Below are 20,334 nucleotides of genomic sequence, written 5' to 3'. Positions count from 1 at the left end.
ATTGCTTGTTCATTTCCTTGAAAAATCGTGCCTCCACTTGCCAATGTCCCCATTATATTGGGATGTTCCTTTCTTACATATGGATAAGGCAACATTTGCGAAAAATAAACGGGCATGGACAGATGATGCAGACGTAATGGATCTTAGCGTCAAACGATCGAAAAGGGCGGTTACTTCACCTTCCGATGATCTTGCGAATTTATCGATCAACCCGACATCCGAAGTGGATGACGAAGGAGTTTCTTTGTCCTCTGCAAGCACACCACTTGGAGCATCCAACCATTGTACTTCCCCTTCATTTGCATTGAAACCCGTGGTTATATCCACCCGAACATCCAATCCACCAATTGAAAACCAGCAATACCAACAGATTAACCAAATACTGCACCAGGTACATGTGTCACGACATGGAGATCCTGAAGTCCGCGAACGCTGGTGGGAAGATCGACCAGATACCGACATGGAAGATGTGCAGGAACATGGATATCATTACGATTCCATGAATGCCTTGCTACGGCAAGTTTTCCTTCAACGCCATGCTCACAGCTCGCCATCCAGTAGTACCCCTCATTCCCCTTCATGATCCTTTTTTCGTTTTTCCCATGCTGCTCATCATCATAACTCATTTGCCATATCCAATTGATTGCTTCGCTCTCGACATACCACTGTACTCTAGCATTCTTACATATTTCCTCCATTATTCTCAATACATATGATTGGCTGCGCCAGAATATAGAAATGCTTCCACTTGTTTGTGAAGCCCATAATATCACAGGCGTAATCCTTTGCGAAATGGAAGTTGATTATTGTCATACAACAGAGATAAGATAGTTGTTACGGCTAGGTATTCTTACTTGTCCTGCATCATCTTCACCAGTGTATTATGAATTACTCGTATCTGCAGCATGGACAAAGAATATACTTTGCCAAAACATAAAGCATCGCCTTCATTGAATATGCTTTGATGCGTCAGTCTCTTCTAATCAGCGACTCTGACCTTGCGAAAAAAAAAAAAAAAAAAACCCGGCATGCAATTTCGATCTCAAAAAAATGTCTCTACCATGCAGTTTACAACGCGGTGACACTTTTTCAAGCCAAGTCGTTTGTATGCTTTCCATACGTTAAGCCTTATGTATACCGGTAATGAAGATCAGATACTAATTATAGACTCACTAAGGCTTTGATTATGACATGCTCTACTGTATCAGGATTCCCTTGGTATACCTTTAAAAGGCATTGGATTAGGGATGGCCACGTAAGCAGGGCACTCGACCTGCAATCACAAAGCACCCCAAATATCCTCAATACAGCTATCCTTCAAATCATCCCATTGAATTTTTCGGTTGCCATCCAATGGCGCACGCTTGCTACTAGATTCCAAAATGACAAACAATTAGGCAAGCTGCGGACCGAGTCAATATGCAGAGACCGTAGCGGGCTTGTCGGAATCGTCGCCTACAGATCGCTATGACCCCGCTGACGCATTTGTCGCATAGCGATCTATCAATTTTTTACGAGGTATCTACGTAGTCATGGTGCCCGCCAATGTCAAGTTTGCGGCATTGATAGAAAAAATGGTATGCATAATGTGAAGTGACAGCTTTGGCGGTTGGACGCGAAGACCAGCGCTCAGAGCCTCTCGTGTGACGTCGGTATTCATGGCCCGACGTTGACTGGCTTCCATTTTAGGTAATTCCAGGAGTTGTATAAAAAGAAGGCAAGTTCGTCTTCTTCTCTTTTTTCTCTTACGCTTTACATCACTTCTCCGGCGAGTTTTCTTCGAAGGTAAGCGCAAAGCCTTGAATTTTGGCTCTGAAGTTCGTGTAACCGATCACTCACGTTTGGAAGTGAATTCTATTTTCCCCAGATTCGACTCCGACGACGACACCAACGACCCAGCAACCACAACCACAACGAGACGAGACGATCCGAAATGAAATTTGATCCCCCCGGGTAAAGGATCTAGGTAAAGTCAGAGGATTTTGAGACCGCGCAGGAGAAGATAGGAAGGTACATTCCTGCTTTGCTGGATGTGCTGGGGGGCTCTGCAGCGGGGCTGTTATCTTTCTCCATTTTCTCTTTGCCATTTCTTGGTAGTATGCCGGGTTCGACTGGAAATGATTTCCACAGGCCGAATTTTCCCAAGTCACATGATGTAATGCGGACCCTGACAAGCCAGGTTAGGCAAGGGGGCTATTCCTCCACGTGCGAGGACGTCAAGTGGCGGGAGGAGGCTATCCATACGCGGAGAGGCGGCGGACTAGGTGGAAGAGTCACCGTGTAACGTGGGCAATTTATGCGCGCATTGCGAACCACATCTCCCATACACCGACTTGTTGGCACAGACTTTGGGTTGGATGGTTGGACCAATGGCTCAAGGTGATGTAAGGACATTCCGTGCCTTGGACGCTGCTTTCACGACCATCCTTTAGGTGCATATTGGCTATTCCGCTCCCGTCTGGTGGAGAAATCAGTTATGGGAAAGTAGGATGGTGATCTGGACGGTCAAGTATGCTTTGCACTCTTGCTGCTTGGCCAACTTCCGTGTCGCCAGCACGCCCCTTTGCTGCCTATCGTAACCGGATACCAGCACCGCCCAAGTCTGATCTGTGTGTGTTTCACTTCTACAGCTGCGGTTTACCGTTCCAGTAGGCCATATGCGACTGGACCAAGGTTCAGTGTATCAGCACGGGCGTGCGGTTGAGTCAATGATCGGGCCTTTTTACTCTCATCTCTGGAGGCCTCACCATAGGATGGAAAATGAGGCTGGGACGGGACCATTCGTTGGAAAGCGATAAGCAGCACCGTAGATTTGATCGAAGTAGGGTTTATGACTACCACAGTGGCACAGTCATAGAGATCATTTCTGTATCTTCTTGGCTTCTACCTTAACCTTGATGGCACTGACTTGCTATTCTACATAATAGTTGGAAGTCAGCCTTATATCAAGGAAGAAGATATTTTATTCTTTTTATCTCTTTCTTTTATTTCTTTTTTATTTTTTTTCTTCTTTTGACATGTAATCGCTCTTTGTTTTCTTTCTTTTTTCTTTTCTTTTTTTTTTGGTGAGGGTTGGGTTTATCATTAAAATCTCCTTTTATTCTAAGCTTTTTCAGTCGCTTAATTCAAATATGCGCTTCTTTATTCCAAATCATCGCATCGCAAATAAATCAATGTGTTCTCCCAAGTTTGATAATACTTACAGCAACAAAAAAAAAAAAACCATGTTATATTCTCTAATGTGATGTTGAGGAACGATTATTCTGTTGGATCGAAGCATTATGCCTCATGTGAAACAGCAGGTGTGCAACGGTTGTCGTGGTTGAATGGCCCATCCGAGTTCGATATCATGCCCCGATAGTGTATCATTTCTACTGCTTGTGGTTCATTGCCCTGGTAGGCCGTATGCACCTGAGCATGACCAAAAGTGTTATTGAATTGGCTCGGGCCTTTTTACTCTCATCTTTCACCACCAGCTCCATGATCGATGTAAAAGGCGGCTGCGACGGAACTCTAATTCCTGGAAAACAGAAACAGCACTGTAGATTTGATCAAGTAGTTTTTTTGACAACCACATGGGCACAAGGAGTAAGAACAAATTCTGTATCTTCTTGGCTGCTACCCTAACCATGACGACGCTGATTTGTTATTCCTCAATAATAGTAGAAAAAGTCGACCTTATATCAAGAAAGATATTTTTCTTACTTGACATTTAATCGGTTTAAATGCTATCCACGACCAAGTGATGCGGATCCTTTAAATTGTACAGTATGCATTTTTATGACAAGCCCTCTATCTAAAGTTATCACGTTGGAAGAAAAACGACAGCATACCAGATCAGGCCAAGTGGCGCCAAATGGAAACCTACACCATGAGTGACGAAGGACTTGTACGTCGTCAGCCACCCAGTGTTCTCTTGTTTTTTTTTTATGGGCGTAGTTGCCGGAGGTTTTTCCGGCCACCTGTATACATGTATCCAAAGAAACCCTTTTTAAGGGAATATGAAGATCTGTTGTGTTGCCAATGGCTTTTCTTTTAGGAATCGATCTAAAGGTATTGCTTAGTGGGGGCAAAATCAGATCCGAAATACCAATGAGCATTCAGCGCGATGGCATTATTCTGTAGTTCAGAATATTTTAGCCGCTTTTTACATTGTTACGTTATTGGATAGGTTCGTTTCTGTCATACATTGACATCTGGTTATTGTTGCTTGCCTTGTCAAGAGGTCGCACAGTCGAGCTGCTACTCAGTGTAAATCACTGAGTTTGGAAATCGAAGCTCAGTGGAAGGGGCATCTGACCTGGTCCGATAAGGTTTGACGATTCATTGGCTAACTCGCTTTAATCATATTCAACGATTGGATATAAATCATGATGGCTCGTTCTTCGGTAACCCCGCCATCTCAAAGCGACCCTTATTTGGATAAAAATGGACATATCCGCTGTTGATGATCCAAATGAGGATCAAGATAAAACTTTGAAGTTGGCCATTCCCACGACGTTTTCAGGCCAACTTTGGTATCAAATAGCCTGCTGTTAATTCACGAATGCATGAGGAGAGAAACGCTCCCTCATGCGTTAAGATAACGACAAGGAAATAGTGCAGCAATGATCCCAGATCACCGGCCGAATGAGCTAATCCGGTTCTGAGGTGGAGGCAATCCTATAGGCTAAATATTTCAATTTGATCTACCGTGGACAAGTTTCCTTTTTCTGCTTATCCGCAGAGAAAAACTACGTAACACAGATCTTGGAGCCGCTGCATCTGACCAAGGGAAACCATTTTTAAGGCTCCAAGATTCTTGATTGATTTTGGAGTTCTTTTTCTTCTTTACTTGACAACATGTCATTCAGCTCTGAGAAGAAAGCGGATGAATTCATACAGGGAAATGCCGTTGAGAAAATTGGCTCAGATATTGAAAATGCGCAGGTCATGGAAGCAATCGACTACGATTCCGTGTCGGCCAAGGAAGCGCGCGCTCTTTTGTGGAAATTAGATCTACGTATTATCCCATTTTGTGGTGTACTTTATCTTTGCTCCTTTTTGGATCGAGTCAATATTGGTATGTGTTTGCGTTTGATCCGCCATCCCCCTATCTTTAGCAAGAAGACTGATCATGGGCTTGTTTGCATTCCAGGTAATGCAAAGTTAGCTGGTCTAGAAACGGACATCAACTTGTCTCCAAGTGATTACAACTGGTCATTATCCATCTTTTTTATCGGTTACGTACGTATTTATTCGAGCAAAGAATTCCTCATCAGTAAAAAAAATGGGAGTGGGCTAATAAGATCATGATAGATTCTGTTTGAAGTGCCCTCCAACTTGATGCTCAAGAAGATTGGTCCTAGCAAATGGATTCCTATTGTCATGATTGCTTGGGGTGTAGTCATGTGTGCGATGGCAGCGGTCAGTAACACGGCTGGGTTGTTGGCCAGTCGGTTCTTCCTTGGTATTACAGAAGCCGGCTTGTTCCCAGGCATTATTTTCTATCTTTCGCTCTGGTTTACCCGTGCCGAACAAGCGACGCGTGTTGCTGTCTTTTTCGGGTGCTCTACATTGGCTGGTGTAAGTTTTACGTTGAAAAGTGAAAAGAAGAATGATGAGATGACTTATTAACCTCCTGCGCTTAGGCTTTTGGTGGTGTATTGGTAAATATGCATAGTCTGAGCAGTAGTGTATAAGAAAAACGAGGGGGGGAGGGTTCGCAATGTGGACAATTTTCTCACGCCAGGATTTAGGCATATGGCATCATGCAAATGGATGGTTTGCAGGGTCTGCGTGGCTGGCAGTGGATTTTCATTATCGAATCTATTCCCACCATGCTGCTAGCCATTGCATCATATTTTGCGCTTCCGGATTTCCCTGAAAATGCTAAATGTAAGACCGAAACAATCTGAGGTTCCCAAGCTCTCAATTTTCATACTTACGCCTCACTTTTGCTAGTTTTGAACGAACGTGAACGAGCCCTAGTCACTGCGCGACTTCGCAAAGATGCTGGACCATCGACTGAGAAGCATTTCTCATGGAAGCAGTTCCGCGCCGCGTTTTTGGATTGGAAAGTTTATATGCATGCCACCATTTATATTTGTGGATCGACCCCACTTTACAGCTTGTCGCTTTTCCTGCCCAGTATTATTAATGGCATGGGTTACACCGATTTAGCCGCCCAAGCCATGTCGGCGCCTCCCTACGCTATTGGTAAGCGGATGACACCCTCGGTTTGAAGTCGGGATTTTCACAGAATAAAGCAGCTTACTGACCTCTGTGCGTAGCTTGTGTATTTACTGTGCTTGTGGCCATGCATGCCGATCGCCGCGTGGAACGTGGCTTGCACGTTGCTATTCCTGCTTTTGTTGGTATGGTCGGCTACATACTGCTGGTGGTGCTGAAACACCGAGGTCCAACTGCAATGTATATTGCTGCTATTATTACCACGACTGGCGTCTTTTCCCACATTCCTGCCATGTTGTCGTGGTTCACGAATAACATTGGTGGTCATACCAAACGTGGTGTGGCTACTGCCTTCATTATTTCCATTGGTAACGTCGGTGGAGCCATTGGTGGCCAAATTTATCGCAGTGATGATGCTCCATTCTATTCTCGAGGACACGAAACATGCATCGGCTTGATGGCGGGTGCATGCGTACTATCCATCATTTTCAAGATCCTTTTACGCCGTGAGAATAAGCGCCGTGAAGCGCTTACACCAGAACAACGTATGAAGGAATGCGAAGGCGAAGATTTGTGCGATTTGGTAAGTGCACTGAAAATGTTTTATGAAGAAATATCAAGGTAGCATCTAATGCGATTATTATACAGCATCCCGATTTCAGATACATCTCGTAAATTATTGTGTATATTTAATTCACCTATTCATTCTCACTTTATAATCATGTATTCATATATCTAACAAGCACCAAAGTGCCCATTACTGATAGCCGTACTCTTGTCTTGAGTAGCATTTAATAAAATAACCTAAAGTTTAGGGATCACCTCTTCTGAAGGAGACAGACCGGACATCCTTGTTACTGGCCATACGAAAGGAAAGAGAGCGGTCTTGGCACCAAAGTGCCACACCGGTCTTGAAGGAACCGAATCGGTCAACTATGATCGCACTATTTTGTCGTCTTACCTATTGCCAGGTGATGACTGTTGTGCCAACTGGTTGTCGATGGATCTCTATGGTTAAAGGATAACTCTAGCTGTCGTATTGAGGTTGTGCGTATTTGGTTATGCAAAGGCATAGCTATCAGCTCAAGACATGAGTGATATTATCCCTTTCGGAACAACCACCGTCAGCTTGGTTTCCGTATTTGGGTTATTTCCCTAGATAAAATGGTCTGTGGCGCAAATAAATCACGGCATAGGTTTGTGTTGATTCGAATTTATCAAACACTTGTGTGCACGCCAAAATCCGGGGGGGGGGCGCGACGTGACCTGTTTCGTTATCCGTTACTCAAATCTGCCTTCAACGGTTGAGAAAAGTTTTTTCACAGTCGCTTTCAAGACGGTGAAAATCTAGCCAGTACGTACACATGCCACAAAGTGACCAACTATCAGCATAATCTATACGATATGTCATTTTGGAGTGTATCAAGTGTTGCTGTTATTTCTGGTCAAAGATGTGTAGGTAAAGTGTATTTCTCGGCACTACTTGGATATATACAGAGATGTTGCAAATAGATCTATGATTTCTATTTGATTCTATTTTACAAAAGTTATGGCGCTTTTTTTCTTCCTTTTATCTTGCTGTCGTCTTCCCCACCGCTTCTGCATGTATCGCCTGCTTATCCGTCGTCGCCGTTTAACGTAAAGCAAGAGGTCTTGACGAAATTTGGTGCCAATGAGGTAATGGGACTGATCATACCGGAAAAGAGCCTCAATTAACCGAACCGCAGCATCACGCTCATTCAGAAAGCATAGTGTGGTGACCATGCCACTGACAATTCCTCGATCCGGTCGAATGCCACGTCGCAGCATATCATCCAACCAGGACTCCACCTGACGAAAATCTCGTTGTCGCACCGCGGCGGTCAATAATATAGAATAGGTATAAATAGTGGGTTTCAAGTTTTTCGCCAGCAAGTCTTTGAACAGGGCGTCGGCGGCTGCGGTGTCCTTGTGATCCAAGAAAAATTTCAGCAGAATGTTGTAAAGGACGACGTTACCACGCACGCCAAAAGCGGCCATTTCGTCATACAGTTTCTTGATGGTAGGAAGGTGGACGGGCGGACGAGAAACAAGCATCTGAATAAACATGGTATAAATATAGCGCAGAGCATCGGCACGTCGGTTCGATATTCGATTCGATTGGTAGTATACTACGACCGTGTCGTGCAATGCCGTCATGCCAACGAGATTCTGCGATCGATATAAAGAAAGGGCTAGCCGATGAAGAGTTTCACGATTGGGAAAACCCCCCTTATTCAATAATTGAAAATATTGATCGAGAGCTTCGGACGCTTTTCCTTTCCTTGCCAGTTTTTCGGTCGCATATGCAAGCTCGGCCAGCTGACGAGATCGATGCACGGTGTCAGAGGAAGACGAGGAAGATGTTGGGTTGGGAGAGGAGGACGAGGAGAAGAAAGAGGATGAGGAAGAGGATGATTCATTAGGAGCTGTAGATAGTAGGCGTAATACACCAGAAAGCTTTTGCCGGGAAGATAAGCTGGATCGGTGACTGGGAGCAATGAAGGATGACATTACAGGCCATGAAGGAGCGATTCGACCACATTCCCGGCATCGGATAAAACTGGTCGTCCCATACGATAATCCACGTCGTCGAACAGTTTGTGGAGTTGTAGGTCGTAGTATCCCAAAGAATAGGTAGACTGCGCGAGGATTGACATGACGCATGCCTCTATTCAAGCAGTGGATATCGATTTCAAAGGTGATACTGTTTTTTTTTTGGGTAAAAAACAGTTGCGCGACGCAACATAAACAAGAAACTCCAACCATCCAAAATTCAAAGTCACAAACAACCACCGCCGATTCAGGCACACCCCGAAAATCGTGAGACAACAAGCTGAACACACCCAATATCAGTTTTCCTTACTGTTTTGTTGTTCGTCGAAGCAGTACATACTCCAAACATGTACATACTATCAAGAATAATGAGCTTGCGCAATCAAAATAGCTACGAAAATTATGTATTTATCATGTCAACCTTCAACTAGAAATAATATGGTTAGTAAGTATTACGAGCCAATTGTGGAGGGAGATGGTATGAGGGCCACAGATCATGAGATTCAAAATAAACTAGTAACATATGCAATATCATTGAAATTTTTAGTGCTTACAATGATCAATGCTTGCACCATTTTCGAATTTCACGCTAATCTCCTTTGCATGCACGGATTACATTGCTTTGCAGGCAGATAAAACCTCAACTGCATAATGAATATGATCCTGATATAATCTATCTTTAGATCTTGATCTTAATTAAACCTTATAGTTAAGTACTGTAAGCTGGAGTCATTTACAGAATTTTCTAGCGTGTTAGATATCACTTTAAAGACTTGCCTACGAAGTAATGTTGTTGACAAGTTTTATATTGGCAGGCACCATGAAAGTCCACTAAGAAGAAAGTGATACCTTGGAAGCTTCAAACAAGAACTGTATGAGCATCACTGAAGATTCACATCTTGATACATACATTATATCTTGTTGAGAACATTCAAGCAACTTTTCGTATATCCTTGTGTTCTCATTCTCCGAAGCAAGGACAAACAAAAGCTTTACCTAGTCTACACCTGGTAAAAACATCACCAAAATTATCATTAGTTTGGCGAAAAAAAAAGTTCCAAACATTCATTGATCCAACACAAACAAAATGATGATGGATTCCACTAGAACTCCCACTGCATTATTATCTTTACAGTCATCACAGTAAAAAAAAAAAAAAAAAAAAGTCAGCTGGTAAATGTGTTGTATCAACGGCACAATGCTAATTTGACTGATGATTGATACCGTCAACAAATCAACCATGTCAACTCAAAACCATCAAAAAGATTCTGCGAGCAAAGAGGAGAGCTCGATGTTTTATCGAGTTGTGCTGCCCTTTTGTATGATTTCCGCTATGATATTGTACGAATTTCTTTCGAAGACCCCCAAACCTAAATGAAATACTGTAACAGGGATCATACGCAAAATGAACACTTTTACATAATATCGCTGAACCATTCGAGAAGTTGGGGCAGAAAACAAGTTTTTTTTATGAGTATTACAGGATAATGATGGCAGTATTTCGTAGGTAAGTTTTCGGAAATGGCACTAGGGTATACAGCTCTGTAGTTACAATATTGGAATAAAATAGTGTGAAATGAATAACTTTTCTTTCATAGATATTACAGTGCATTTTTAAATCATGTTGCCATCGATCTCGTAGGTGCCAATTATCTTACGATCGCCTGTGCGGCAGCGGATCATCCATTTGCCATTAGGCAGTTTTAGATAGAAATTTGAGTAAGGAAACATATCCACGGATTGAGTCGTAGACATGCTGTGGCGGTCATTGGCAAAGGCTCCTCGGCACGCAAGAGTATTGGTAATCGTACAAGGCGAAGGATCCATGGATCTCGCTGATAGTGAGTCGACATTACTATCGCTGTCATAAGAAAGATCCTTTCGATCTTTTCTTCTGGGAAAAAGGTATGACCAGCATCGCGAAGCGCCCGTCTGTAAAGAAGACAGATATTTTCCACTCTTCAGATTCGCATAGTGCTCGAGAGAGTAGCCAAAGACAAGATCTTTGAACATGGTGGTGAATGATAACAACAGAAAGAAAAAATCGTCTAGCTAACGCATTGATCTCTCTCTTTTATGTTGATGCCTAGTTTATCAATGCTGCTTTATTTTCTGCTTCACATTGTTTGTTGTGGTTTTTTTTTTTCCCTCAATCAATGATAAAAGATCGATCATCAATGCGAGTTTTTCCGGTCATACGATGATAACTAGGATTTATGCATGTACTGTACTATTAGTGATGCAGCAGGCAGTGGATGAACGCTATCTGTTTGGCTGTGGGTCACTACTTTTGGAATCGAGTCGCAAGGAATATTTGGCTCTCTGCTGTAGATGTTGAATGCAATCCGTAATTGTGGGCCATGGAAGATTGAAGTTCCGCCTGGCAAGCAAAGCCGATCATTCTTTATCCAGCCATTTATGCTTCTCGTCTCCCCATTTATTTTTTTTACTGCACACCCTGTAAAGCATGTTTTTTCATCTTCAAAAGGGGAGGGGGAGAGAAAACAGCTAGGTAATCTGCCCCACTCACACTGTTTTTATTGCAATTCAAGGTTTCTTAGGCTGCAACCAATTGTCTGCTTCGACAAACATAGTGTAAGTTACTTCAGATATGCTCTTTGCCTCCTTCAGCGTCTTCACTCCTGCCATGACACTGTCCCAAAACTGGAATCCCTTTTGCATATCAGCTTTGATTTCGGTGCATGAAGGGAACGTTTTCTCAGTCGAATCCATGGCATCCACTCCATTGTCCAATGTCTGCTCAAGATAATGCTTCACCACAAGACCCAGAGCAACATTGATATCCGTCATGAAAGGAAGACTATCATTCAACCCTTTCAGCAATTGGGTCCCCCAGAATCAAAATCCATAAGTAAAAATCGACTTACTTGTCTGCAATCTCGAAATAATCGTTACGTTCCTTTTTCACCAAGCCATTGAGGAAGAAGGACAAGGTCAGCATCTCGCAAAGGTTTCGGTAGCTACGGCTCAATGCTTTGACAAAGCTATTGAATACCAATAGATCACGATTCAAAGGTCCAGACCAGGATGTGCTCTTTAACCAATAACCCCATGCGCGGTTTTTAGTCAAGTATTCCTAAACTATCCACTGACCATTTCGCTTACCTTGAGATGCATGGGTAACAGCGACAACGTTCGTGTGATCAACGTGATGTGCTTTTGTTGTTTATCTGCAGAAAACGCGAAAAGCAAAGCAAGATGAGAAAAACCAGATTGCCAAAGCACATGACGTCTTGGTCTTTTTGTCATTACCATCGCCAACAGGTTGAGAATAGGTTTTGCTGTAAGGATTGGCGGTCAGCACTTCAAATCGAATAAGTTCAAAAGCGGCCAACAAGGCTTCCTGAGTGTGAAGGAAAGAGTCGCTTAAAAGAGGGCCTGATTTGTTGAAAGCAACAGCCAGTGCGCGACCCCATGGGGTGTAGATATGTTTGGATGATGTCAGGAAGCTAATTGAACGCGAGTCCCACAAGAATGAGCCCAAAGACAAAATGAAAAGCCCATGGTCCACTTACTCTCTAATTTCCAAAGTTTTCCACAGCACATTCGCGACGATTTCGTCCTTTTCAACAAGAGGCTACCACAACAAAATGAGTATCCTCCACGGTATCGAAAAAATTCCTCCCACGAAAAATTCATTTAATGGTACCTGATCTGGATGCGGCTGGGTGATCGTCTTTGCAGCTCGTGCTTCGTCTTCAGTTGCTCGAATGCAAAATGCAAAGTCGACAGTAGAAACCTGATCAAAAAAAAGTTACAGGCAAAATACTTGAATTTATCACCCATGATCTGCTTACGTTTTGTGTCTTTTTTTCTGTTTCGAGGACATCGTTGGTGACATTCCAGGAACTGGTTTTTTTGTATACTGTGTTCAAAGGGGTCTCATTGATTTGGTTGGGCGAACCTCCTTGGGAAGGTTGATGGTACATGATGTGTTCCACGTGAGGTTCAAACCAAAAGTGGGTGGCTACTTTGCGTGTCTGATAAAACTGGTGTAAGGGCTGTGTTAATAAGCTCAAGGTTTGAGTACGAATGTTGAGTAGCTGGATCAAGAAATTGCGATATTCCGTGGTTTCTCCGTTATCCAGAGGAGCATTCTCAATCAACGCTCCAGACACAAGGTTGTTGATAGACTATATACCATACATACAGTTAGTTGTCTCGATGTGCCATGCTACCAAATTTTTTATGAAGTGTACCTGAGGACCGATAAGGCCGCGGAACAAGTAATAGTAAAATTCATCTGGCAAACGGTAACCGATAAACTCGTGAATATCACTGGGGGAATTGTCGATATTCAAAGGCTTCACTTCGCCTTCATCGGTCATGACCAAGTGATACTTGACGGCGCATCGTGTACGACAAAAGGTATCGACATAATTGATCTTGCTCAGTGTAGGATCATCCGCATAAGCCTGCACTGCATTGAATCCCGTCTTGTGTTGTCTGATCAGATCGTGGACGCCTAGCAAAGCACAGAGGAAAATCATCATAAATCACATGTACTTACTTTCTTGGCAGATCTTGTTTACCTTTGAATGTGAAACTCATGACGGTTGTGTTCAAGGGCGGGAAGCTCGGACAGTATTCAAATCCTGCTAATATACAGATGTCCAGGAATTGCTCGTCGGACACTCGCAGGTCTTGAATCACCGTTTTTTTGCTAACCCAATGATAGTTTCCTTTCTAGAGATAGATACTTATCAGTCTGCCAACTCGTAAAATCCACATGATCAGACAAGGATGCAAAAACTCCCAACTTACTTCTGTGTCAATCACAGTGATAATCTTGTCAATATCCCACATTAACAATTCTGATCCACCATAAACAGCATTAATCATTGATTTGGGGTGTGTGTACATGTACGCCAACTAATGATGGATGTCAGCACGCACGTCCATCTTTACCCTCGATCCATTTCCTTTTTTACCTGAGCCCAAGCCGAGTACGGTGCTCTGACGAAGTCAATGTCGTGTTCGTGTAGAATATGACAGACCAAGTTCATGAGATCGGCGGGAGGTACACCGCCACTGCTGCCCCAATTGGCAAGAGCCATGTCGGGTTTGCCTTTGTCGTAAAAGTCCCAGCCGGCAGCGCGATGTCCCGGACGAGTGTCCTCGGTGGAGAATGGTTTGCTTTTACGAAGAATGGAAAGACCCGGGAATACAAAAACAGGCTGAATGTGATGCGTTCTGGTTGGGAATAAAAGTTGGAAAACAGGTTAACGATAAAATTCACGGTTATTTAGATCGAGTAATGGAAAATGGAGACTTGGATATTTACTTGTAGTATTCCAGTTCCTTTTCGATGGATTGACGTAACCCCAAAGGCGTACCGCCCATGGCAGTGACGGCGGGCTCCTTGGCAAGCACTTTACGCAACCAGTAGTTGCCTTCGATGCCTAGTCTCGTATCTTTCAGTTGCGACACCGCCGACGTTTGAATGAGTCGTCGTTCTGCCGTGAAGACTAACAGGGAAAACCACAATTGCGAGTGAATTTCGACAACATTTTACACGCTTTTTGTTATGAAAAAAAAAGACGTACTGTCAAAATGACGGATCGGCATGAGAAATCGTTAATAGCAGTGAGGGGAAAAAAAAAGGAATTTAAAGGAAGACGTTCAGACAGACAGACAGGGTCGGCTTATCCTCCTTGTTCACGCACTTTAAAAAAAAAAGAGGCCAGGCGGAAAACCGCGACCAGTGAAAATTCGAGCAGAGCAAAGTCACCCACCCTCTGGCAAACACAATACACACACACGAGTACATACTCCATCTAATTTTTCTTATTATTGTCAAGGGGAAAGTGATTCCTTGCTACAGCTTCTAACAGATTACAGTGGGCAATGAGTGATGTATATTTAAGATGGTGTGTCCATTCCATACTATTAAACCTGTGTCTGGTTAAAACAGATGTCTGTCATTTGCAAAGATGCTTTTCTTATCGTGGGGCTATTGATAAAGAGTGTTCATTTTTTGCAAAAGTTATTTCTCATTGATTGACAGCGGATAAAAATCGATGAATGTGAATAAGTGCTTCAAAATGATAATGTATCAGGCACGGCCTGAGCGAGCACAAGTATGGGCTTGTCTCAGCAGAAAACCGGTCGACATGGGAGGTGACAAACACGCTTGATCTAGTAATGCCATGTGTTCTATGGTATTAGGTATGCTGTGGAGCGAGTTCGAAGTATGAAAATAGATGGATCCTGGCTTAAGCTTGCAGTAAAAGCTCGAGGTTTTCCTGTCGAAAAAGTCATAAATAGATCATATCTTTGAGTTAGCCATGGTTAACAGTGCGCGTTTGGTTTTTCACCATGGTCACCATTTCCCTTTTAACTGTCAATTCTTTTCTGCCATAACGATGACAATTTTTTTTTCTGCTTGATGGATTTGGTGTCACATGATGACTGTTGTGTTGGCAGTGGAAAAAGAAAAAAAAAATGAGAAAATGAGACACAACACGCAAACCCCATTATTCAGCTTCACGAGTGCTATCATGCTCGACATTCCGTCATCTTTCATTGCATCTTCCAGCTTTTCGTCCCTGGAAGCCAAAGGTAAGGAGGAATGACAAGGTCAAAAAAGAAGAGTCAAAACTAGAAAAATAAGCTCAACCTACTCAGATATTCTTCGACTACACAGTCTTATTCAAACTCGATGGCATGAGAAACGGATTCAGCGACGCATGCACCAGCGACCGCACACACCCATTCTCGCTATTGGCATATCCAATCCACAGCATTTACAACGCGCCATGGAAATGAAGATTCCCGTTATTCATATTGACCGTCACTGTCTCGCACTGAAACGAGTACAACAACGCTATTACCGGTTTTTCTATTGGAAGAATCAATGCACTTGTTTCCTCCTCCTTGCATTGACCAGTCTGGTCGGCCCCGGTCAACGGGCTCTCAAATATGGGATGAAGCTTCTCAACCGATACGAAGGTATATCCAAGCATCATGTGATACGCGGGTATGTGGTTGGAACGAGTTTCCTTGTATCACTGATCTATATGAGATGGATGCGAAGGCAGTACCATGTTATCGAAATAGAAGATGAGTTATTCCTGCTACGGGATGATGTGATGCGCGGACCCTTGCGGTTCATGGTCAGCAACTGGTTTCTTTACTGCTGGACACCGGTCAATGTCATCCGTTACGTTTCAAAAAGCGTGATTCAAGCGAAATAGAAAAAACTTTGTTTTGTATGCAAAAACTATCGTGACCAAGAAAAATGATTACCAAATGAGGAGCACAAGAACTGGAGAAAAAATTTACGTTTGGAAAACCTCACGTGGTCGGTAAGGCCGAGGCGGGAATTGAAGCTGAGAATGAATGTGTATATTCCCAATGGGAGATCCGTGGCCTTCAGATGGCCATGTTTCTCAATTAAAGTGTTCAGGGTAGAGTGGCCATCACCAAGGAGAGCGGAAAATAGAAAAAACACCATTCGAGGGTCGACCGATTTTTTTTCCATCAAGGAAAACAGAACCCTTTCCCTCTACCAAATTAAACACGCTATAGCGGGACCGTATTTCCTCTTTTTTCTTTTTTCTTTTTCGTTACGTGTTCTTCTTTTGCTTATTTTTTTGCTTTCTCTTTATTCCTTTTCTTTATATCACTTTTTTATATTTTTTTCTCGATAATACACCATTCCTTTGTTAACTTTTACCCTTCCATGGCTGCTATGACTTTGAAGCAGAGAACGCCTTCACTAGGCACTTTAAACATACGGCCAATGACCCCCACCGTCGATATCCCTTTGCCTTCGGCTTCCACCAGTAATCAACGACCTACAACTACTGTTCAGGGCGCTTCGCTCTACTATACCTGTCGTTCCGTACTAGATAAACTGGCTCTCGTCAAAGGCATGGGCCCCATTCTCGAATCGGCCTCTGCCGAATTATCCCAACCCTCCAGCCCACTCTATGATACGCCCACTCCACCGTGCTGTTCGTCCGATCCGCTTACCAAACTGTGGAATATATGTCGTCAAGGCACACCTCTATGTACACTCTACAATGCTTTAATGCCTGACCATCCACTCAAATGCGATGATAATCCTAATCTTACCCACGTGAATACCTGCAAAGCGAGTGTCTATCATTTCATTGTCGCTTGTCGCACCCATCTCCATTTTCCAGAAGAAGACGTTTTCACCGTATCCGATCTGTATCAAGGCGATACCAATGGATTCATCAAAGTAAGCAGAATCATCCCCCCTCTCCTCCTCTTCCCAAAAAAAGTTATCACAAAACGCATCCCTTCATCTCCCTCTTGACAGTTAAGGGGATGCGCAAGTTCATGTAATATAATTCTCCTCGTTTCATTGTTCTCCTGACTCCCGTACCTTTTTTTTTTAATCTTTCATTGTACAGATTGTCAATACCGTCAGCAAGATCTTACAGATGATGGAGGAACGAGGCCTGATTAGTGTTCCAACCACCGACCATCCATGCGATCCTGTACCACCCAAAGATGAACGCGATAAAATTGTTTTGGAAATGTTGACCACAGAACGCAAATTTGTGCAGGATTTAGAGATCATCCAGGTAATTGCCATGGCTGCCGTAGCAAAAATCTTCATCCTTTACAGCCGATCGAAAAAGGAAAAAAAAGGAAAGGAGTTGCGCTAATATATCCTTGTTATTCCCTTGCCTACATAGAACTACATGCGTGAACTGCAACAACAGAAACTGCTATCTCCTGGCACAATTCATTATATGTTTGGCAATCTCAATGCATTAGTCGATTTCCAGCGATGGTTTTTGATTCAAATGGAAGATATTGTGGAAAAACCGCCTCAGGAACAGCAACTGGGTGCATTGTTCATCCAAATGGAAGAAGCTTTCTCGGTATACGAAGCTTACTGCGCCAACTTTGCCGCCGCCAACGATATCGTCACACAGGAAGAGGCCACATTACAAAAGTTGGCTGATCTTTTGGATCCCACTTATGAGTTGCCGTCCATGCTTATCAAACCCATTCAACGTCTCTGCAAATACCCGCTATTCCTTACTGTACTTCTCAAAAACATGAAAGAAGAGTGGCCCCATTACAAAGAAACCGTGCAAGGGCTCGAGAGTATCAAACGGGTCGTCGACACCGTCAACGAGACCCATCGTAAACAGGCCAATATCAAAATCGTCCAAGATTTGAAGAAACGCATCGACGATTGGAAGGTACGTCGTATGAGAACTCGCTTCCCTGTTGTTCCAAAAAACTTACCGATGATTCTCGCCTTTTTATATTTTTAGGGTCATTCCATTGAAGCATGCGGCGATCTGTTACTCGACGAAAAATTAATCATGGTTACTCGTGATGTGGAACGAGAAATGCACGTTTATTTCTTTGAAAAAGCATTGCTGATTTGCAAAGAATACACGGACAGCAACAAATCTCGATTGGGCAAAACGAAACCTATTTCCATCAAGAAGAAGCGACGAAATAGCCTGCAACCCAAGGGGCTGATTTATACCAACCGTATTATTCGTGTTGACGACAAATCGGCCAATGGCAACTGCACCTTACTTGTTGAGTGGAAGAATCGCGACGTGGAACAGTTTCATCTCAAGTTTCGTCACGAGGAACAGCTGAAGCTTTGGTTATCCGCGTTTACAAAGATCAAAGCGACCAAGTCCAATGTCCTAAATTCGCATGTTTCCATGCCGTCCTCTTCGTCCAATGTCGCTCACACTGCCTCGCAATCAACGACTTCATTCTTTATTGATTACGACGACGACGACAATGACGACGAGTACTATGACGATTCTGAAGATGAAACTTCACCCTCACGTTCCCGTAGCAACTCCATTTCGGCGCAACTGTTCAACAGTTTAACCACCCGCCCCAAGTTGTTGCGTATGAATAGTTCTGATGTTTCTTCTTTCAAATTGTCATTACCCATAACCCGTCATCATCCTCTCCCGACTTCCCCTTCAATTACGCCATTACCACGCACCAGTAGCTCGAAACCTTTGCCTTCGCCCCATCGCGGTGAATACCCTGTTTCTCCACCCACGTCCGGCCCTTCATCGCCCACTGGTGGGATGCCTTCTACGCGTACCATGGATCCCTTGACGCAACTGTCAGCGCAGCTGTCGACGTTGAGTCCTGGAAATACAAAAGAAGACGTAGGCTATCCTTTTACCTCCATTCCCATTAACCGGAGTCATTCGCATTCGGCCGCTTCTCCTCATCCTGGAGTGTACAGCCCATACACACCACAACACCATTCCCAACGATCGGCTAATCAGAGCACTCGCCTACGATCTCAAAGCAGTCCAAATATCCACAACAAAGCTTTTCTTCCAACCACGTCCTTGGAATCCATGCCGCAGTTACCGTCTACAGGCACACGCTCGCCACACGGTTCCAATAACGACAACTGTGCAGACAGCGCAGTGGGTTTGTCGGGCCCATCGCCGACAGACTCTATTACCCCGCTGACGCCTTTGTCGCCTGGCAATTTGAAAATCAAACTTGTGTACGAGGCCGGCATCTACGTGGTCATGGCCCCCGCCAATGTCAAGTTTGCGGAACTGATGGAAAAAGTGGAGAAAAAGATCAAGCTAATTGGTAATCTGAAATCGTCCGATGTATTGCGGCTCAAGTATCAAGATGAAGACGGCGATTTCATTACGGTCAACTCGGACGACGACGTGCAAATGGCCTTTGAAAGTCGACGACCTGGATGTCACACCGTCAGTCTTTTTGTCCATCTTTAAAAAAAACCACGTCAAAAGGCTGGTACCACTGACCAGTATCGTCTTTACTTCCGGCTCCATTCGTCCCCTCGTTTATCTTATTCTTTCTTGGAATGTTTTACCCATTTCACTATCTGAAAAAAAAAGAGTGCCTATTTTCTTATTGTATGTTTTGACTAGCCTATTTATTTGCTCTTATTTTTCCGTTGTAAATACATTCGACAATTGTTTGACTTTTTGATTGTTTACCGTAACAAGCCGTACACCCGCTGTGCAATGGATGCCACCTGCTACTGGGATGTCACACTCTTACATTGAGTGATATTCGTCAGACAAAAAGCCTAACGCAATGCGGCATAATGCGAGACTCTTGATGGAACTTTGGTATATTAATGTCAATACTCTGGCATACCGTACAGTCATGATCAAACATGTGTGCAGCAGCACTTATTGACCCCCTCAGTCCCGTCCCGCCCAAGGTTATGATAGATCTAGAATGATGTGTGGGAATTTTGGGTATTAAAAAAAATGAGTTAGTAAGCTCTTTGATTGATTCAAATGTCGTCAAGATATTTTGCCTTTGTTATGTGAGGCAACAGATATCCAGAGCTTCCCGACCGAAAAAAAAGAAGCGATACAAATGTAAAAAAAAAGTAAAACAATAGGTGCGTCTGTAAAAACCCCCTAAAAATCCTGTGGGAAAAAAAAAGGAGGAAAAGACTGCAAGAAAGTCTATCGAAATACTACAAACTACAAAATAAAATGGTCGGGAAGAAATATCAAAGACAATATACCACGGGTGGCAATCCAAATAAGAGGAACCTGAGAAGGACGCGTAAGCACTTTCTGATGAAGA

At 43.4% G+C, this 20,334-nt stretch overlaps 8 protein-coding genes across 8 annotated transcripts; 4 read left to right on the top strand and 4 right to left on the bottom strand.

Moving 5' to 3' along the window:
* The first annotated feature begins 12 nt into the window (after nt 1-12).
* Nucleotides 13-790, top strand: BYT42DRAFT_576008 (uncharacterized protein). The gene has a single exon (XM_051569007.1). The coding sequence runs from the start codon at nt 44-46 to the stop codon at nt 581-583; it is 540 nt and encodes a 179-aa protein (XP_051421603.1). The 5' UTR covers nt 13-43; the 3' UTR covers nt 584-790.
* Nucleotides 791-4,612: 3,822 nt separating this feature from the next.
* Nucleotides 4,613-7,025, top strand: BYT42DRAFT_576002 (major facilitator superfamily domain-containing protein). Its single transcript, XM_051569006.1, has 8 exons — nt 4,613-5,062; nt 5,138-5,226; nt 5,299-5,565; nt 5,631-5,648; nt 5,739-5,877; nt 5,944-6,198; nt 6,273-6,754; nt 6,820-7,025. The coding sequence occupies exons 1-8, from the start codon at nt 4,843-4,845 to the stop codon at nt 6,844-6,846; spliced, it is 1,497 nt and encodes a 498-aa protein (XP_051421602.1). The 5' UTR covers nt 4,613-4,842; the 3' UTR covers nt 6,847-7,025.
* Nucleotides 7,026-7,405: 380 nt separating this feature from the next.
* BYT42DRAFT_575998 (uncharacterized protein) lies at nt 7,406-8,990 on the bottom strand. The gene has a single exon (XM_051569005.1). The coding sequence runs from the start codon at nt 8,956-8,958 to the stop codon at nt 7,705-7,707; it is 1,254 nt and encodes a 417-aa protein (XP_051421601.1). The 5' UTR covers nt 8,959-8,990; the 3' UTR covers nt 7,406-7,704.
* A 1,232-nt stretch (nt 8,991-10,222) lies between these two features.
* On the bottom strand, nt 10,223-10,792 carry BYT42DRAFT_646338 (uncharacterized protein; the record flags this gene model as incomplete). The annotated part of the gene is made up of 2 exons (XM_051572678.1): nt 10,404-10,792; nt 10,223-10,287 (listed from the first exon to the last, which is right to left on the bottom strand). Exons 1-2 carry the CDS (start codon nt 10,756-10,758, stop codon nt 10,223-10,225), a joined length of 420 nt encoding a protein of 139 aa, XP_051421600.1. The 5' UTR covers nt 10,759-10,792.
* A 273-nt stretch (nt 10,793-11,065) lies between these two features.
* On the bottom strand, nt 11,066-11,890 carry BYT42DRAFT_400529 (temperature dependent protein affecting M2 dsRNA replication). The gene is made up of 3 exons (XM_051563397.1): nt 11,868-11,890; nt 11,634-11,800; nt 11,066-11,566 (listed from the first exon to the last, which is right to left on the bottom strand). Exons 2-3 carry the CDS (start codon nt 11,705-11,707, stop codon nt 11,293-11,295), a joined length of 348 nt encoding a protein of 115 aa, XP_051421599.1. The 5' UTR covers nt 11,708-11,800; nt 11,868-11,890; the 3' UTR covers nt 11,066-11,292.
* A 1,081-nt stretch (nt 11,891-12,971) lies between these two features.
* On the bottom strand, nt 12,972-14,442 carry BYT42DRAFT_400570 (PIN domain-like protein). Its single transcript, XM_051563398.1, has 5 exons — nt 14,313-14,442; nt 14,051-14,234; nt 13,698-13,959; nt 13,531-13,638; nt 12,972-13,452 (listed from the first exon to the last, which is right to left on the bottom strand). The coding sequence occupies exons 1-5, from the start codon at nt 14,332-14,334 to the stop codon at nt 13,273-13,275; spliced, it is 756 nt and encodes a 251-aa protein (XP_051421598.1). The 5' UTR covers nt 14,335-14,442; the 3' UTR covers nt 12,972-13,272.
* Nucleotides 14,443-15,266: 824 nt separating this feature from the next.
* BYT42DRAFT_639450 (uncharacterized protein) lies at nt 15,267-16,350 on the top strand (the record flags this gene model as incomplete). The annotated part of the gene is made up of 2 exons (XM_051572517.1): nt 15,267-15,327; nt 15,394-16,350. The coding sequence occupies 2 exons, from the start codon at nt 15,267-15,269 to the stop codon at nt 15,960-15,962; spliced, it is 630 nt and encodes a 209-aa protein (XP_051421597.1). The 3' UTR covers nt 15,963-16,350.
* Nucleotides 16,351-16,450: 100 nt separating this feature from the next.
* On the top strand, nt 16,451-19,499 carry BYT42DRAFT_547391 (uncharacterized protein; the record flags this gene model as incomplete). The annotated part of the gene is made up of 4 exons (XM_051565946.1): nt 16,451-16,975; nt 17,151-17,324; nt 17,439-17,954; nt 18,030-19,499. The coding sequence occupies 4 exons, from the start codon at nt 16,451-16,453 to the stop codon at nt 19,497-19,499; spliced, it is 2,685 nt and encodes an 894-aa protein (XP_051421596.1).
* Nucleotides 19,500-20,334: the final 835 nt, after the last annotated feature.

This window comes from Radiomyces spectabilis (assembly GCF_025331425.1).
Source record: "Radiomyces spectabilis strain NRRL 2753 chromosome Unknown BYT42scaffold_9, whole genome shotgun sequence".
Lineage (NCBI taxonomy): Eukaryota > Fungi > Mucoromycota > Mucoromycetes > Mucorales > Radiomycetaceae > Radiomyces > Radiomyces spectabilis.
Note: the sequence above shows the minus strand (reverse complement) of the source record. Positions and strands in the feature narration are given on the sequence as shown.

What these genes read in the sequence shown, in the direction of transcription:
- BYT42DRAFT_400529 (XM_051563397.1), bottom strand. Translation starts at nt 11,707, where the DNA reads ATGCTGACCTTGTCCTTCTTCCTCAATGGCTTGGTGAAAAAGGAACGT. An exon ending in TATTTCGAGATTGCAGACAA is followed by an intron (nt 11,567 to 11,633) that starts GTAAGTCGATTT and finishes GTTGAATGATAG; the next exon opens with TCTTCCTTTCATGACGGATA.
- BYT42DRAFT_575998 (XM_051569005.1), bottom strand. Translation starts at nt 8,958, where the DNA reads ATGGTTGGAGTTTCTTGTTTATGTTGCGTCGCGCAACTGTTTTTTACC.
- BYT42DRAFT_576008 (XM_051569007.1), top strand. Translation starts at nt 44, where the DNA reads ATGTCCCCATTATATTGGGATGTTCCTTTCTTACATATGGATAAGGCA.
- BYT42DRAFT_400570 (XM_051563398.1), bottom strand. Translation starts at nt 14,334, where the DNA reads ATGCCGATCCGTCATTTTGACA. An exon ending in GCCGATCCGTCATTTTGACA is followed by an intron (nt 14,235 to 14,312) that starts GTACGTCTTTTT and finishes TTTCCCTGTTAG; the next exon opens with TCTTCACGGCAGAACGACGA. An exon ending in AAGGAACTGGAATACTACAA is followed by an intron (nt 13,960 to 14,050) that starts GTAAATATCCAA and finishes ATTCCCAACCAG; the next exon opens with AACGCATCACATTCAGCCTG.
- BYT42DRAFT_576002 (XM_051569006.1), top strand. Translation starts at nt 4,843, where the DNA reads ATGTCATTCAGCTCTGAGAAGAAAGCGGATGAATTCATACAGGGAAAT. An exon ending in CCATCTTTTTTATCGGTTAC is followed by an intron (nt 5,227 to 5,298) that starts GTACGTATTTAT and finishes AGATCATGATAG; the next exon opens with ATTCTGTTTGAAGTGCCCTC. An exon ending in GCGAAGATTTGTGCGATTTG is followed by an intron (nt 6,755 to 6,819) that starts GTAAGTGCACTG and finishes ATTATTATACAG; the next exon opens with CATCCCGATTTCAGATACAT.